Here is a 15,800-nt window from a genome sequence, read left to right on the forward strand (position 1 = left end):
TGCTAGGATGCTTGAGGCAAAAGTGCCATTCTCACGCAAAACAGACGGCCCCACATGTATAAAAGAGAAAATCCTATTGCTTTTACTGGGATTATATTCTCTCATACATAAGTTGCAGACTTCCCACCCCAGAATGGCATCACTTTTGCCCTGACCCACATGCTCTCCTGTTACTGAAGGTAAATTACCGACCCGTAATGACACAGCCCCCCGCCTGCTGCCCGAACTCAGTACTCGCTAATAAGACTTAACCGGCTTTTTCTGTTTGTTCTTCTTTAAAGACAGAGCTGTCTGAAATTCAAGAGCAGCTTCACCTCCAGCTCCTCGACGTGGACGATGAAGTGGAGAGATGGCACAAGGAGAAGGATCGTATCAGGGTAAGAACGGAAATCCAACCGCCTTATTTCAATCTCTCTGTCCGATTCTTCTCATTCCCCCAAACTCTCTCTCTCTCAGCCTTTTTATTTGCTGCGGTGCATTGAGGGCTAAACACCTCCCTGCTGCCCACCTAACGCTCTTCCAATCTCTGGACACACAAGACACACAAGGTCATGTTTCCTGGCTCTGAGATAGGTTGGCGATTGACTTCCATGATCATAGAACAGCAGTGGGACAATAAGCTGATCAGAGGGGCTACCAAGAGGAGAAGACACTTGACCAAATTCTGTATGTGAATTTATTAAACCATACAACCAAAAAGTAACAGTTTGGCTGCCAGAGGGGCATACAGCACAACTCTGGCAATGATATGGTTAAAAAACGTTGCTAGGCATTAATGAGTCACAAGGCTCATTGAACTCAAAGGGGGATTAAGTGCACAACTGCTTCAGTAAACTTGGGCCACAATGTTTTAAAGAACATACCAGAAGAACAGGCTGTCTGTGATTGACAACATGTGACTAAGGGACTTGAGTCTCTTGTCAAGAGAAAATATTTGTGATGTTTCGGGGAATTCCAAGAAATCTTATCTAAAGAGGATCAGAGAACTGGCCAAATATTCTAGTGCAGAGATAAGCTTGAGCTGCAGGTGCATTCCTGTCTGGAAACCCGGTGCTTAGTACGTATGCACAGGATACCTGTTATTACAGAAAGTCACTTGTATTTCTATACTGTATGTTTTTCAAGCTATTCCCCCAGATTTTTTTTACAGTGCAGAATGTCAGCTTCTGCCCTCAGCGTTCCACTCGTCTTCCAAATCAAAAGAATTAAACACATTGATGCATTTACTAGAAAACCAGAGGGCAAACTTTCACTTTTTTTTATTTTAACTTCCTCTGTTTTTCTTCTTTACCATTCATTTCTTTTATTCTTATTTATAAGGGCTCTGCTACAGCGATTTCCTATAGTACCTTCCCAGATCAATGGGTTCCCAATGTACCACATCCAGCACACCCTCTAGCCACGGGGAGCTCAACTCCAGTCCTCAAGGCCCACCAAGAGATCAGGCGTTGAGGATATCCCAGCTTCAGCACAGGTGGCTCCATCAGTCCCTGCTTCAGCAAAGGTGGCTCAATCAGTGGCTCACTCTTTGAGCCACTGATTGAATCACCTGTGCTGAAGCTGGGATATCCTCAAAACCTGACCTGTTTGGGGGGTCCGGAGGACCGCAGTAGCAAAACCGGGGCAGAACCAATGCCAACAGCACCATATTGCACAAAGCAATTGAATCCTATGTAATGCAATTGCGAGGTTCTTCTGCACTGGTTTTGTAGCCTGGTGGAATTTATTTAAAAACGTCCAATATATCTATTGAATAAGGTGTCCAAGTAAACTCCCAATTGAATTTCAATAGCTAAGTGTGCAATAAAGGAAGGAGTAATTGGCAGGCGAAGTCTTCAGCTGGCAGGTGAGTGCTGACATTGAACAGCATTATTCACAGTGTCCAGTGTCTGCCCTGAGTACGCAGAACAGCAGCCTCCCACGTTCTGACTCACATGGAAAGCCTGTGTGGGAATATTCCCACCTGCTGGTGCTCGGAGCTGCTCGACCTGGATTTTCAGGTTAGGAGCCTAGAAGATAGCCGCGCTGTTTCTGTTGACACGTTTAATGGGCTGAAGGAGTAGATTAGTGGTAAGAATGCCGGAGCGTGTTCATCCGGTTCTAAGTCTATTGTCAGTTCATCGCGACCTTGGGCAAGTCACATTAACCCCCTGTGCCTCAGGTTCCAAGATCGTTGGCACAGGGACTTAGTGTAGAAAAAGAAAAAGTGTTGTGTTTCATGAGAGCGTTTGATTTCCATTATTGTGTAAGATATTCAATCATTACTCTGTGTTATAATGCGAATGTGAAAGGACATTCATATCTAGCTTATTGCACACTGCTGTTAATTGGGAGATTACTTGATCACTTCATTGAATAGATCAGTGTTTTTCAACCAGGGTTCCTAGGAGACCTTGGGTTCCCGGGCATCCCTAAAGGGTTCCCTGCCATTTTCTGGTCATTTGAAAACTGAAATGGTTGTGGGTCCCTCAGAATTTTAATTGGGGTTCCTTAACCAAAAAAGTTTGGAAAGCACAGCAGTAGATAGATAGACACCTCGAGGACACAGGTTTCTGGACTGTTTCCATGTACCGTGAACTAATGTCTTCTTCTTCATAGAACTATACAATCAACCAAAAGGCAGCTGTGGATCACAGCATCAAGGAGCTGGTGCGGGAACTGCAGAAACAGCAGGAAGAGGTGAAAGTCAACCTGGAGCAGAAAGAGAGAGCTGCCATTGACATCATTGAGCAAGCTGTGAATGACCTGCAGGTGAAACGTGACCAGCTGCAAGATCGGCAGCACGATGGAGACAAGCTGCTCCATACCACGGATGCTGTATTGTTCCTGCAGGTACGTTGATGGGGAGCATGGAAGGCAGAAGATTAGCAAACCTTTTTTGAGAAAGCGTTGGCCTTAAAAAAGCTTTTTGTAGGTGAAAGGAATAGGATTTAACAAAAAGCAATAGATAGTATTAATAATCGATGGCGAAAACCAATCCAAATGTTTCTGTGCGGGTAACTCATTACTGGAAAAGATCTGTGTATTTGTCAACTATCTTCACTACAAGGATCATCTTGATGATAGTGGATCATGGGAAGGTCATTCGGAGAAGCATGTGCACTCCTGTAAGTGTGTGGTCCATATTTCCATTGATGATTGAGATACCTCCTACACATGAGCATCAAGACTGAAGGTGTATCGAGAGGGAAAGCAAAGCTTTTTGTAAACGCAGTTAAGAAATTCCTCCCTTTTTGGTTAGCAGTTGTCCTTGTGCATCGTACAGGAGCTTAAGGCAACATTTTGGTTTGTCTTAGTGTTTCCTTATGGGGGAGATTTCAATGGGGGGGGAGTGAGGGGGGAAAATGTCTTTCCTGGTTTTCCCAGAGACAATTCAAAAACCAACAGTGGGGTTTCTATATCAAAGATCCCCTGGTGGGGAACCAATCCAAAAACACCACAAGCAAAGGAAAAACTCATTTTAACGGGATATCATTTCTCTGATAAATATTCAGCAGTTCTCACAGTTTTTGCCCCAGTCTTGCAGCCAGGAGACTTTAGTAATTAGATACATAAATGTTATCTTCTGCTGTTGATTCTTGGGAAGTAACCAGAAAGCAGGTTGATATTTGCCACCAGATGCAATGGGTATTAATCTTTCATCCCGGTGGTGGCGTTCTGGAGCCTAAGCACTGCTTCAGTCGGCACGTTTCATGGCGTTGCAAAGCTGATCTGCGCAAGAGCTGTATAATAGGACGTACACATCTCACTAAGGAAATGTCACTCTATTTGACGGGGCTGTATTTTATAACACAAAGGGATTCATTGAGCAAATACTTCACTCTGCCCTACATGTACGTGAATGTCTCTGAGGCTCTGACCCACAAAGCCCTGATAAAGCTGATGTTACCTGGAACAGGAACAGGTGTTATGTTTCCGTATCCAACATGGTATCCTCAGAGCTACTTATATTCACAAAACATTCTACATTCTTACCTACGCCGGCAATCGTAGGGTGCTCCTGTTACAAATCTGTCAAAATCCTGCGTGTGTGCCTAACATAATGGCCGCCTTTCAATTTCAACGAATCCTTCAGTCACTCAGCAGCAACAATGTATCCGTATATTACATAGGTAACATTGACTATTGTTACAGTTTGCAGCTTAAACTGCGGGGAATATTGGCAACTCATTATCACATACAGGAAAGTGTTGCAAAGATCTGGCACTGCTGGGGAGGTGGCTAAAGCCTGCTGTAGAAATCATAGGACGCACAGTGTATTAAAACTCATTAAAATGTGCATTGAGTTGACTATAACCCCCCCCCCCCCCTAATAATACCAGTCACCATTATCTAGTACAGCTTTATTAAGATAAAAAAATGTAAGATTTCACATTTTGCTGCTTCAATGTCGGTAGCATAATGTCGCTTTATCTGTCAATAACGGGATGTTACTGTGTGTCAGTCTTGGTGATACTACCACCCGGACCCTGAAATAGGGCGTTTGCTGCAGTGGAGAGAGAGGGGAGGGGAAATATGAGATGGTTTTGAAACGATGCCCAGCTCCGGTGTTACACCCACCCAGACACGGCAAACGCCTTGTTTCATTGGAAAACAGGATCCTGTGACACCCAAAAACTCCCTGACAATCCCTGAAGGTGCAGACACGTACGCGTATACCGGAAGAAAGGATTTCCCTGGAACGCTGGGCTTTATGTCTGCATCATCAAAAAGACGTTCAAAGATATGATATCTCATAAGGGGAAAACAAATTCATTCCCGACTCCAAGAATTGGCAATCAGATTACTTCCTGGATCAACATCCCTCCCATGTTTACTTATTCGGTATATCCCTGAATCTGAAAATAGATGAGCGGTTTGCATAGAAGTGGGAATGATTTCGCCAGTTTATTGAAAGTCGCGGGAAAAAAATCTGTACAAATGAGTGCATTCTTTGAAAAAATCCTGCATTTTACGGAGGTTTAAATGACCCTTCTCCACAATTAGGAAACGTCAAGAACATTCTAGGACATTATCCTTATATAAATGACTTGGTTAGTTTGACAGAGGGTCAATACAGATGAAGCAAAAGCTGGGGTATACTATAAAGAGGGAATAAGTTGAAGGTAAAATGATATAACGGATTGACATAGTACAAGTAAATGTTTACAAGTTGAGTTGAAGGTTTAAGTGTTACTATATTAAAAAAAAAAAAGGAAATAATGCCAATCAAATATTGTATAAAACATAAAGAGATACCTGTATAAGAATCTGCTACACTATGCATGTTAAAAATATACTGTATATACAAGTCTGCAGAATTTCCAATAAAAATTAAAAAAAAAAAAAAAAAAAAAAAGAACATTCTAGGAGAGCAACACTTTTGGTGGGGAATTTCTATTGCATAATGAGTTGTTGATGTTTGGGCGACTACCTAGCGAAATTTCCGCAGCCATGAAAAGTACAGTGGCCAGTTTTGCAAACTTAGTGACCTAAATGGGAAGCTACGTGAGAGCAGCCGTGTTGCTCCGATCTTGTAACCTGACCGGTTTCGTAACTTCACAATGACCTGCTAACGCCTACTCATCCTTTTCTGCAGGAGTTTCAAATGGTGATTAGAATGGCTCCTCCGATCCCTATCCTGCCGACCTACACCGTGACGCTGGAAGGGGAACGGTTGTCCCAGGCCATGGGCGGGTTAAGGGACGAATTGCTGACCATCTGCAAGAGGAATGTGGAGAAGATCTGTAAGAATGAGATCAGCCGGAACCTGGTGGAGAGGAATGGTAAGAACTACTACTGCCCGTAAAATTAGAAACTTTAAACATCACATAACAAAGCAAACTATACGAAAACAGCCCTCTGCGAACACCCTCTACAGCGTTTTGCGGCTGTATGCCACTTCATGGTTCCTGGATCTCTTTAGAGAAGAGGTGGGCAACTTCAGTCCTCACAGGCTCAGATTTGCAGGATATCCCTGCTTCAGCACAGGTGGCTCAATCAGTGGCTCAGTCAACTGAGCCACTGATTGAGCCACCTGTGCTGAAGCAGGGATATCCTGAAAACCTGACCTGTTGGTGGCCCTTGAGGACTGGAGTTGGCCAGTCGATGACTGAACCACCTGTGCTGAAGCAGGGATATCATTGAAACCTGACCTGTTGGTTGCCCTTGAGCAGGGTTTCCCAAACTTTTTTTTTCCGTGACCCGGTTATTTTTTAACTTCTTTTTCGTGACCCGCTAAAATTTTTATCGCCTATACTGACCTATAGGGCCTGCACAGACACACACACAGCCACTGATATACAAACACACACACACACACACACACACACACACACACAGCCACTGATATACAAACACACACACACACACACACACACACACAGCCACTGATATACAAACACACACACACACACACACACACACACACACACACACACAGCCACTGATACACACACAGACACACACACAGCCGCTGATACACACACACACAGCCACTGATACACACACATACACAGCCAATGATACACACACACACAGCCACTGACACACGCAGCCACTGACACACACACTGATACACACACAGAGCCACTGATACTCACACGCAGCCACTGACACACACGCAGCCACACAGACACTGCTACACACACACACACACACTGATACACACACACACTGATACACACACAGAGACACTGCTACACACACAGAGACACTGCTACACACACACACACACACACACACACACACACACACACACACACACACACACACAAACACTGATACACACACAGACACTGATACACACACACTTACACTGATACTGATACACACAGACACTGATTCACACACAGACACACACACACACACAAACACTGATACAGATGCACACAGATACACACACACAGACACTGATACACACACACACACACACTCGCTCTCCCCTATACGCACACAGACACAAACAATGAATTACAGGCAACGACGGATGTGAGTGACTGGATAGGGGGCCAGGGACACTTGGGTGGGTGGGAGGGAGGGGGCCAGGGTCACTTGGGTGGGTGGGAGGGGGCCAGGGTCACTTGGGTGGGTGGGAGGGAGGGGACCAGGGACACTTGGGTGGGAGGGAGGGGGCCAGGGACACTTGGGTGGGTGGGACTTTTGGGGCCAGGGACACTTGGGTGGGTGGGAGGGTGGGGGGCCAGGGACACTTGGGTGGGTGGGAGAGGGGGGCTAGGGACACTTGGGTGGGTGGGAGGGGGGGGCCAGGGACACTCTGGGGCCAGGGACACTTGGGTGGGTGGGTGGGAGGGGGGGGGGCAGTGACACTTGGGTGGGTGGGAGGGGGGGGCAGGGACACTTTGGTGGGAGGCAGTGACTTGGTGGGGTGACTTACCTTGCCGCCGGACGCTTTCCCCTGCTGCCCCTGATATCCCCTGCTTCCCGGGACAGGAGGTGGGATTGGGGGAACGGGAGGTGGGATTGGGGGCACGGGAGGTGGGCTCGGGAGGGGATGCCACGGGAGGTGAGCTCGGGAAGCTGGCCGCAGGGGGAAGCGGGCCGCAGTAGGAGCTTGTACTTCCACCCTCCCTAATGTAACGTGCGGGCCGCAGAGGAGCTGGTACTTCCTCCTCCGTCCCACGTTGGGAGCGGGGGGAGGAAGGGAGCGGGCCCTGCTTGCCCTGCGCAAGCGCGCGGTACCGCGGGGGGAATCGCCGCCATTGTTTTTTAACTTGAGCGGGGGGGACGGGAGACACCGCGCGGCCAGCCTCACTGTGACCCGGCAATTTTGGTGCCGTGGCCCGGTGCCGGGTCGCGACCCACCATTTGGGAAACGCTACCCTTGAGGACTGGAGTTGCTCACCCCTGTTCTACATTCAGGTTAATTGTGGACTGAGATTTAGGGACAAGACAACCTTTGCTCTCAGTGCTCTCCGCATGTTTGGTGCTGAAATATGTGTTGCCATGCTAGCGACTCACTGCAACCCCCCTGTACTCTTCACAGGAAATTACACAGATCATGCAGTAGGTGTCACACAGGGAGGCTTAATTACTCTTCTTAATTTTCTGTTTGCAGCTATATTCCCCACCATGCTGTTTCTTTTTATTAACCTACCACCTCTCTTCTTCATTAAACCCCAAATTAAGATGATTTTTCGTGAGTACTAGTTCTGTCCTTCTTGGATAATTAAGCTGTGGTCAGCGCTGGCTGGAATACCTTTTTTATTGGGGCAATATTAAAATGGTACCAGTATTGTCTGCATCAGGGTGAGATTGTGGGTGTGCTGATGCAAAACAATATTTACAGTACGTATAAGTGTTTTCAGTCAATAAAAGGCAGTCCAGCATCCACGTACTCCACTATATTTAAATATTCTGATATATGATGAGATATTTATTGTTATTCGAGCACCAAAAGTGTTAACCATCACACTTCACCCGCACACTTACACCTTTTAACCTTTCAATGGCCTAATGCAGGGGGCTCACTCCAGTCCTCAAGCCCCCCACTCCCCCAACAGGTGAAGATTTCAGGATATCCCAGTCTTCGACTGAGACTCTGATTGAGCCACCTGTGCTGAAGCTGGGATATCCTAAACACCTGACTTGTTGGGGGCTGGGGGTTTTTGAGGATTGGATTTGAGCACCCCCTGGCCTAATGAAGCAGCGGGAACGACATGGGCCTGGTTTGCCAGATGCTTTTATGACGTACAGTACCAGGTACATCAGGGGCACATCCTCCTTTTGCAGGGGCAGATCTGGCTGACCGCTTCAACGGAGTGGCCAGCCCGGTCCAAACGGAAGTGGATGCTCCTCCTCTTCCGTTTTCATGGACCTGGGTGCACCACGTGATCGCCAGATTCCCTGGTACTGTAAAGGTTAATGGACAAACATGAGAGAGTTCTTCATAGGTGCGAAAATGTACACAGAGCTTTTCAAATAGTGCAGGTCTCTTCTTTGTGTGTACAGAGCTTTAAAACTTCATGTCTCTTAATAATAATACCGTATTTCTTCGATTGTAAGACGCCTTCGATTGTAAGACGCACCATCGATTTGGCCCTTACAATCGAGGAAAATTACTTTTTCACTCTCCATGTTTCAGGAGAGGACCCATGTCAGCGGAGGACGTCTGCAGATGGTTGAAGATGGACAGCGGGTGGGTGTGCAGCAGCAGGACAGGTCAAAAATCGGCAGGTGAATGAAGATAAGAAGACACCGGGCGTGCGGTGGGGTGCGGCGGCAGGAGATCATAATAGAGGGAGAGCTGAGCAGGAGCAGAGTGGCATAAGGGGAATGGCTTGGGAGGTGCACACTGTAACCGTAAGGCAGACACCGGTTAACTTCCGGTGTTACAGTGTGCACCTCCCAAGCCGTTCCCCTATGCCGCTCTGCTCCTGCTATTATGATCTATTAGCCGCCGCCTCCGCCACCGCACGCCCGCTGTCTTCTTATCTTCATTCACGAGCAGACTTGGGACCTGTCCTGCCGCCGCCACCGGACTCCCGCCCGCTGTCCATCTTCAACCATCTGCAGACGTGGGACCTCTCCTGAAACATGTTAAGTGAAAAGAGGGGGTTAGTACTGTAGACACTTTTTTTAATACATCGATTCTAAGACGCACCCCGATTTCAGACATGTGAAAATCGAAAAAAAGGTGCGTCTTAGAATTGAGGAAATAGGGTAATAATAATAATAATAGTAACTTTTTTTTCCATATAGTGCTTTTCCTCTGTACAGAGCTTTCCAAACCTCACAGGTCTCTTCTTCACATGTACAGAGCTTTCCAAACCTCACAGGTCTCTTCTTCATGTGCACAGAGATGTCTAATCATCACAGGTCTCTTATTCATGTATACAGAGCTTCAAAATCTCACAGGTCTCTTCTTCAAGTGTACAGAGCTTTCCAAACCTCACAGATCTCCCATTCATGCATAAAGATGGGGCAGAGTTAAGTTGAGTTGATTGTTTTCTGAGGATATGATAGCTCTCTGTACACTATTATCCTTCTGTACAGAGTATTTTTATCTTATGAGGTTTTTGGATCTCTTGCTTGGTGTAATGAAACCTTTACAACTGTTCCTTTTCAGGAGATAACCGTTCCTTTGGAGGAGAGAACCGTTCTTTTGGAGGAGAGAACCGTTCCTTTGGAGGAGAGAACCGTTACATGATGAAAGATATGGCGCCAGAATGGTCCCAGCCAAATGACTCTTTTGGAAGATTCGGCTCTCTCTTTAACATGAAAGGTAACTAACCTTCTTCAGACACTTTCACATTCCTGGTCTTCCTACCATGACACGGGATTTCTACCCTTCGGCCAGCCCCTGCATTTTATTTTCCCAGTGAGACTACGCGTATATTATTGAAATTGTTTGTAGCTACCTCAATGTATACAACCCAATGACCATTAAACATGTCGTCCAATATGGTGTCCACTTCCTGTGAAACCATTTGCATGTGTTAATGATGTCATGATGACCTACAGGAAGTGAACCGGATGGGGGAATGGAGGGCAGGAGACATAGAAACATAGAACAGATACATTTAACATGAATGTACCATCATCCATTAAGGTCTAGCTGAAGGAGGCGATTTTGCCCTCTGGTGTTGAGGTATCGTGGGTTGGGATACAGACATAGCAAGACTTACCGTCTTCGGTGCTGCGGCTGCTCACAGTCATGCGACCGTGATGGTAGTGGCACCGATAGAATAATGCTGTGAGATGTTTGGACCCATTTGGACCCACAGTGCAATCACGGCCGACACTGTCCCGGGCGCCACAAACTTTTGCTTGTTCATTCGTGGTGCTGCGGAAAGTAAGTCTTACTACATCCTGTTTGCCAACACCTCATCCCCCTCTGTTGATCTGTTTGTGGGGGTACCCCGTGGGGGTCTGTCCTGGGACCTCTTCTCTTTTCGCACACACTCTCTAGATGATTGTATCTCTCGGGTTTAAATATCACCTCTATGTTGATGACACTCAAATTTACTTTTCAACCCCTGACCTTACACCTGATGTACAGACCAAGGTTTCTGAATGTCTCTCTGCTATGTCATCCTGGATGGCCATCCGCCGACTTAAACTTAACATGTAAAAAATAGAGCGCCTCATATTTCCTCCCAAACCTGGCCCTACTACCTCCTTCCACATTACGATACGCCCTTTCCTCTGTCACTCTACTCCTAAAACTTTAACGCAGGCCCTAATTCTCTCCCGTCTCGACTATTGTAACCTTCTACTGTCTGGCCTTCCTGCCTCTAACCTGTCCCCCCTACAAACTATCCTAAACGCTGCTGCCAGAATCACTTTACTCTCCCTTAAATCTCTCTTAGTATCTCTCCTAATGAAATCCTTCTCCTGGCTTCCTACTGTATTAAATCTCATATCTGTTACAAAATGTTCCTCCTCTTTTTTTAAGGCTTTACACTCTTCTGCTCCTCCTTACATCTCAGCCCTAATTTCTCCCTGTGCACCATCCCGTGCTCATGGATGTTTTCTCTCTACCCCTTTTGTATCTAAAGCCCTCTCCCGCCTTAAACCTTTCTCACTGACTGCCCCACACCTCTGGAATGCCCTACACCTCAATACCCGACCAGCACCCTTTCTATCCACCTTTAAGACCCACCTTAAAACCCACCTCTGTAACGCAGCATATGGGTAGCTCCGCTGGCTGACACTATACATCTCATACATCGACCTTGGCCCCTTGCAGACACACTTACCAGAACGCACCCCTACTATCTCTGCAAGTTCTCCCCACTTAGATTGTAAGCTCTTCGGGGCAGGGGCTCCTTTTCCTAATGTATTATGTCTGAAGCTCTTCTTCCCATCATGTGATATAATAGTATGTCACATGTATAACCGCTGTAAAGAGCTATGTACCTGGATGGTGCTATATAAATAAAGATATACATACATCTGTATGTTTGTATTCACACCTATTAAGCAAACATTTGTAAATGCCTCTATGTAATTATTTTGATGGCGCATCACAATTTCACTGTACTCCCCTGTGGCCCCCTGGTGGAACAAGTCTCATAATCACATTTTCCATTTGACAGCAGCCCGGTATCATGGGATAATGCAATCATTCTAGCTGCATTCCATTCCGCCGGGATCTCTCTGCAGCTCTCTGCTGTTTAAAGCTCCCACGTCACATGGACCAATAGGAATCTGCACCCGGTGACATCACAGCTTCCTATTGGCTTGCAGGCCCAGGGAGCTTTTAGAATACGCCATAATGTAAACCCTGGATGGGAGCTACCGGCACCCCCTCCGGAGGTCAGTATCTCCAGAAGCATGGGGTCCCCGGAGCTGAAATTAAAGGGGTTCAGATCCAGAGATCACCTGCTTCAACCCTGTGTTAAAAAACATTAAGGTGAAAAATGGAACAAGATACAAAGAACATTTGAGAAAAGCTGTAGACCTGGGGTGGCCAACTCCAGTTCTCAAGGGCCACCAACAGGTCAGGTATCCCTGCTTCAGCACAAGTGGCTTAATCAGTGGTTCGGTCACGTGTACGGAAGCAGGGATATCCTGAAAACCGGACCTGTTGGTGGCCCTTGAGGACTGGAGTTTGCCACTCCTGCTGCAAAGGGTTCCTAAACCAGGTGGTACTGGCCCAGGAACGCCCAACAGTGGGACCAGTATCAACTTCTAACATTAAAATGAATGCTATTATTGAAATAAAATGCGATTATCACATATATATTTTCTAAATGTACGTCTCAGCCCTTTAACCCCTCCAGCCGGGACAGATAACGCCCGCGCCGTCAGGGGACTTTGAAATAAATGGGGTTAGATAATGAATACCTCTCGGGAGATAACATGCTCATAGTAACACTTCCCTCGCTGTCTGCAGCAGGTGGAAATAACCGGACGTCCGGCTTTCAGGCTGCATCTCCCGGGACTGGCCGCACCTTAGCGGAGAGCTCCCCACAGAGCCTGAACAGCATCTATGGGACTAAAGGTATGAATGTAACTATGTAATATGCGCTACTGGGACCAATGGCAGGGCTACCGTGTTTGGCGGGGGGGGCCCGGAGAGGAATGTGCAGCAGTGTATTTTACAGAATTACAGAAGCATCAGTGCTACATCAGTGTGGAGCAGTGTGTAATGTGCAGAGCAGTGTGTAATGTGCAGAGCAGTGTGTAATGTGCAGAGCAGTGTGTAATGTGCAGAGCAGTGTGTATGTGTAACATGCAGTACAATGTGTACCTATATCACATAGAGTATATCTGTCTGTACAGAGGCAGGGGTCTATCTGCATTATATATGTATGTGTTATACAAGGTGGACAAACTGTGTATGCAGAGACTGAATAACACACAGAGCGATCATTGCTGGTGTTACAGAACAGCGTGTGCCAAATTTACTAATACTGGAAGACATCTTCTGGCACATTCACTGGTGTAGGCTGGAAGGGGTCTTGTGGCATAGCACTGCTTAGTAAACATGCGCCTGTGTGTGTATATTACACACAGAACAATGCATCATGATAATACATTCTGAGCAGAGCAGCGTGTGTCTGCATTACACGCAGAGCAGGACATATCCTCTGAACACGGTCACCTCGTGTGTGCGGCACAAGTGATGGAAGAACCATAGTGTATGGTTAGTAAGCACAATTGCCGGAGGATAGCCGCAAAGCTTGCCTCTTCTTATAGGCGCTTACAATGTTAGGATGTGGGACCCTTCTCCCTTCCAGAGTCAAGAAGAAACGTCCAGTCTTGCACCCTCAAGCTTTGCTCTGAAAGGTATAACCGCGGCTTCTTATGTCTAACGAAAACCGTGAATCAAAAATATAGTGGTTCCCGTGATTCAGAGTGTGACCAATCCAATGGGGTTTCCAAATCTCTGTGGGGTTTTCCCACCTGAATTCCCCTTTCTCCTCTCCTCGCCTTTCACTCATTCTCTCGTTTCCACGTGAAACTTCATTTACACAAACACGAAACTGTAAGGCATTTATATGAAGGAGAGAATCAGGCATCTGAAATATAACCCACGGAAAATGATCATTGTGGATTTTTTTTTGAAGTAGAACTACCTTTTAAGGGTATGTTCTCTAATCTACAAACCCTTCACATATTCAACGTTATAAAAGAAAATGTCCAGATTAAGAATGGGCATATTCGTGGGCTCGAAATGTGACTTTTTGGGGGGAACGAAATACAAAGCAAAACCCAAAAAGGGTTCACCCCAATTTCAGTTAAATTTTTTGAGAAGGAGCGGCTCAGTGAGTAAAGACACTGACTGACACGATACTGACACTGACTGACACTGACTGACCCAGGGAGGCCTGGTTCAATTCCCAGTGTTGGCTCCTTGTGACCTTGGGCAAGTCACTTTATCTCCCTGTGTCTCAGGCACCAAAAACATAGATTGTAAGCTCCACGGGGCAGGGGCCCGCGCCGGCAAAATGTCTCTGTAAAGCGCTGTGTAAAACTAACAGCGCTATACAAGAACAAATTATTATTATAACAACCCACAATTTTTTGTGAAAGTACAAAAATGTTCACTTTTTTTTATCTTGTCTCCAAACCAACCAATTTTTGGCAAACCCAAAACATATTTTTTTTTATAACCAAAACACCAGGAAAAGTGCTCACCCTTAGTCAATATTTCCTTTTATGGATGTTAAAGCTGCAAAACAGCTGCACCACTGAAGGAGAAGGGACAAACTAGGCGGACTAAATGGATCTAATCTGCCATAATTTTCTATGTTTCTACGCTCTAAGATAGGGGTGGCCGACGCCAGTCCTCAAAGGGCACCAAGAGGTCAACAAGTGGCTCAACTTGTGCTGAAGCAGGGATATCCTGAAAAGCTGACCTGTTGGTGGCCTGGAGTTGCCGCCCCTGGCATACGTGGAGCTGGAGATCATGGGCCATATTGAGTAAAAAGTGCTGCTCCAAAGAAATCCTTCCATGCTGACACCCTACAGTCCCCTGCGTCCATGAAACAGTGTCCCCCCCAGAATTAGCACAGGCAACTTGTACAAAACGGAAGACAAAATTCACCAGTTAATAATAATAATAATTAAAAAATGACAAAGTTCCCTTTTTACCATGACTGACTTGGATGTTACCGTGTTACTGAACATGCTTTGTAGAACCACTGTTGTTAAGCTGTACATGTATGTGAGCCATGTAGCAGAGTAGCTGGGACAGCCTTCAGGCCGGTACACACGTTACTGAGTCAGGTGCAGGCTGGAACTTGCAATCATTTCAACGTTCCACTGCCAAACACAGCCTTTCTGGGCTCCCGTGTCCCCCTCATTCTCTTTCACTTCAAAATCACAAAGCAGTAATAACGCTTCTTTCTTATGCATTGATCTGCATTGATCTGCATGGTAACCGTGATCACATAGTCTCCAGCCCTACCTGGAATCTTAACCTGTTCATAAATATATTTCTGTTTCTTCAGGAGGCAACAGCCAAGTTTCATCATATCAGTTCTCTTCCACCGTGCAGACAGCTGCTACAGAGACATCCAAACAGCAGGACAGTAACCTCTTTAACATGAATGGTAAGCATGTCATATACTGTAGCCTATCTAGCTATATCTGTATCTATGTATCTACAGTATAATTCTATCTATGTACCTATCTATGTCTGTGGTTGCCTGTCTATCTTTCTATTTCTGTATCGGTATGTATGTCTATCTTTCATATATGTATGTACTCTATGTATCTGTCTGTCTATCTTTCTATGTATGTATATATGTATGTATCTGTCTGTTTGTCTGTCTGTATGGATGGATGGATGGATGGATGGATGGATGGATGGATGGATGGATGGATGGATCTATCTGTCTGTCTGCCTG

The 15,800-nt window shown here is 46.1% G+C and overlaps 1 protein-coding gene across 2 annotated transcripts in view; it reads left to right on the forward strand.

Annotated features, from left to right (window-relative positions):
- Nucleotides 1–15,800, forward strand: part of TRIM29 (tripartite motif containing 29) — a 38,563-nt gene that overhangs the window by 13,720 nt on the left and 9,043 nt on the right. Inside the window, exons 2-8 of one of the 2 annotated variants that reach the window (XM_075604138.1) lie at nucleotides 282–377; nucleotides 2,599–2,832; nucleotides 5,579–5,765; nucleotides 10,067–10,222; nucleotides 12,839–12,946; nucleotides 13,645–13,734; nucleotides 15,402–15,503. In XM_075604138.1, the coding sequence (XP_075460253.1) occupies nucleotides 282–377; nucleotides 2,599–2,832; nucleotides 5,579–5,765; nucleotides 10,067–10,222; nucleotides 12,839–12,946; nucleotides 13,645–13,734; nucleotides 15,402–15,503 (973 nt within the window). The remainder of the gene's footprint in view (nucleotides 1–281; nucleotides 378–2,598; nucleotides 2,833–5,578; nucleotides 5,766–10,066; nucleotides 10,223–12,838; nucleotides 12,947–13,644; nucleotides 13,735–15,401; nucleotides 15,504–15,800) is intronic. The other variant, XM_075604139.1, reaches the window with a different exon arrangement.

This window comes from Ascaphus truei, chromosome 6 (genome assembly GCF_040206685.1).
Source record: "Ascaphus truei isolate aAscTru1 chromosome 6, aAscTru1.hap1, whole genome shotgun sequence".
NCBI classification, from domain to species: domain Eukaryota; kingdom Metazoa; phylum Chordata; class Amphibia; order Anura; family Ascaphidae; genus Ascaphus; species Ascaphus truei.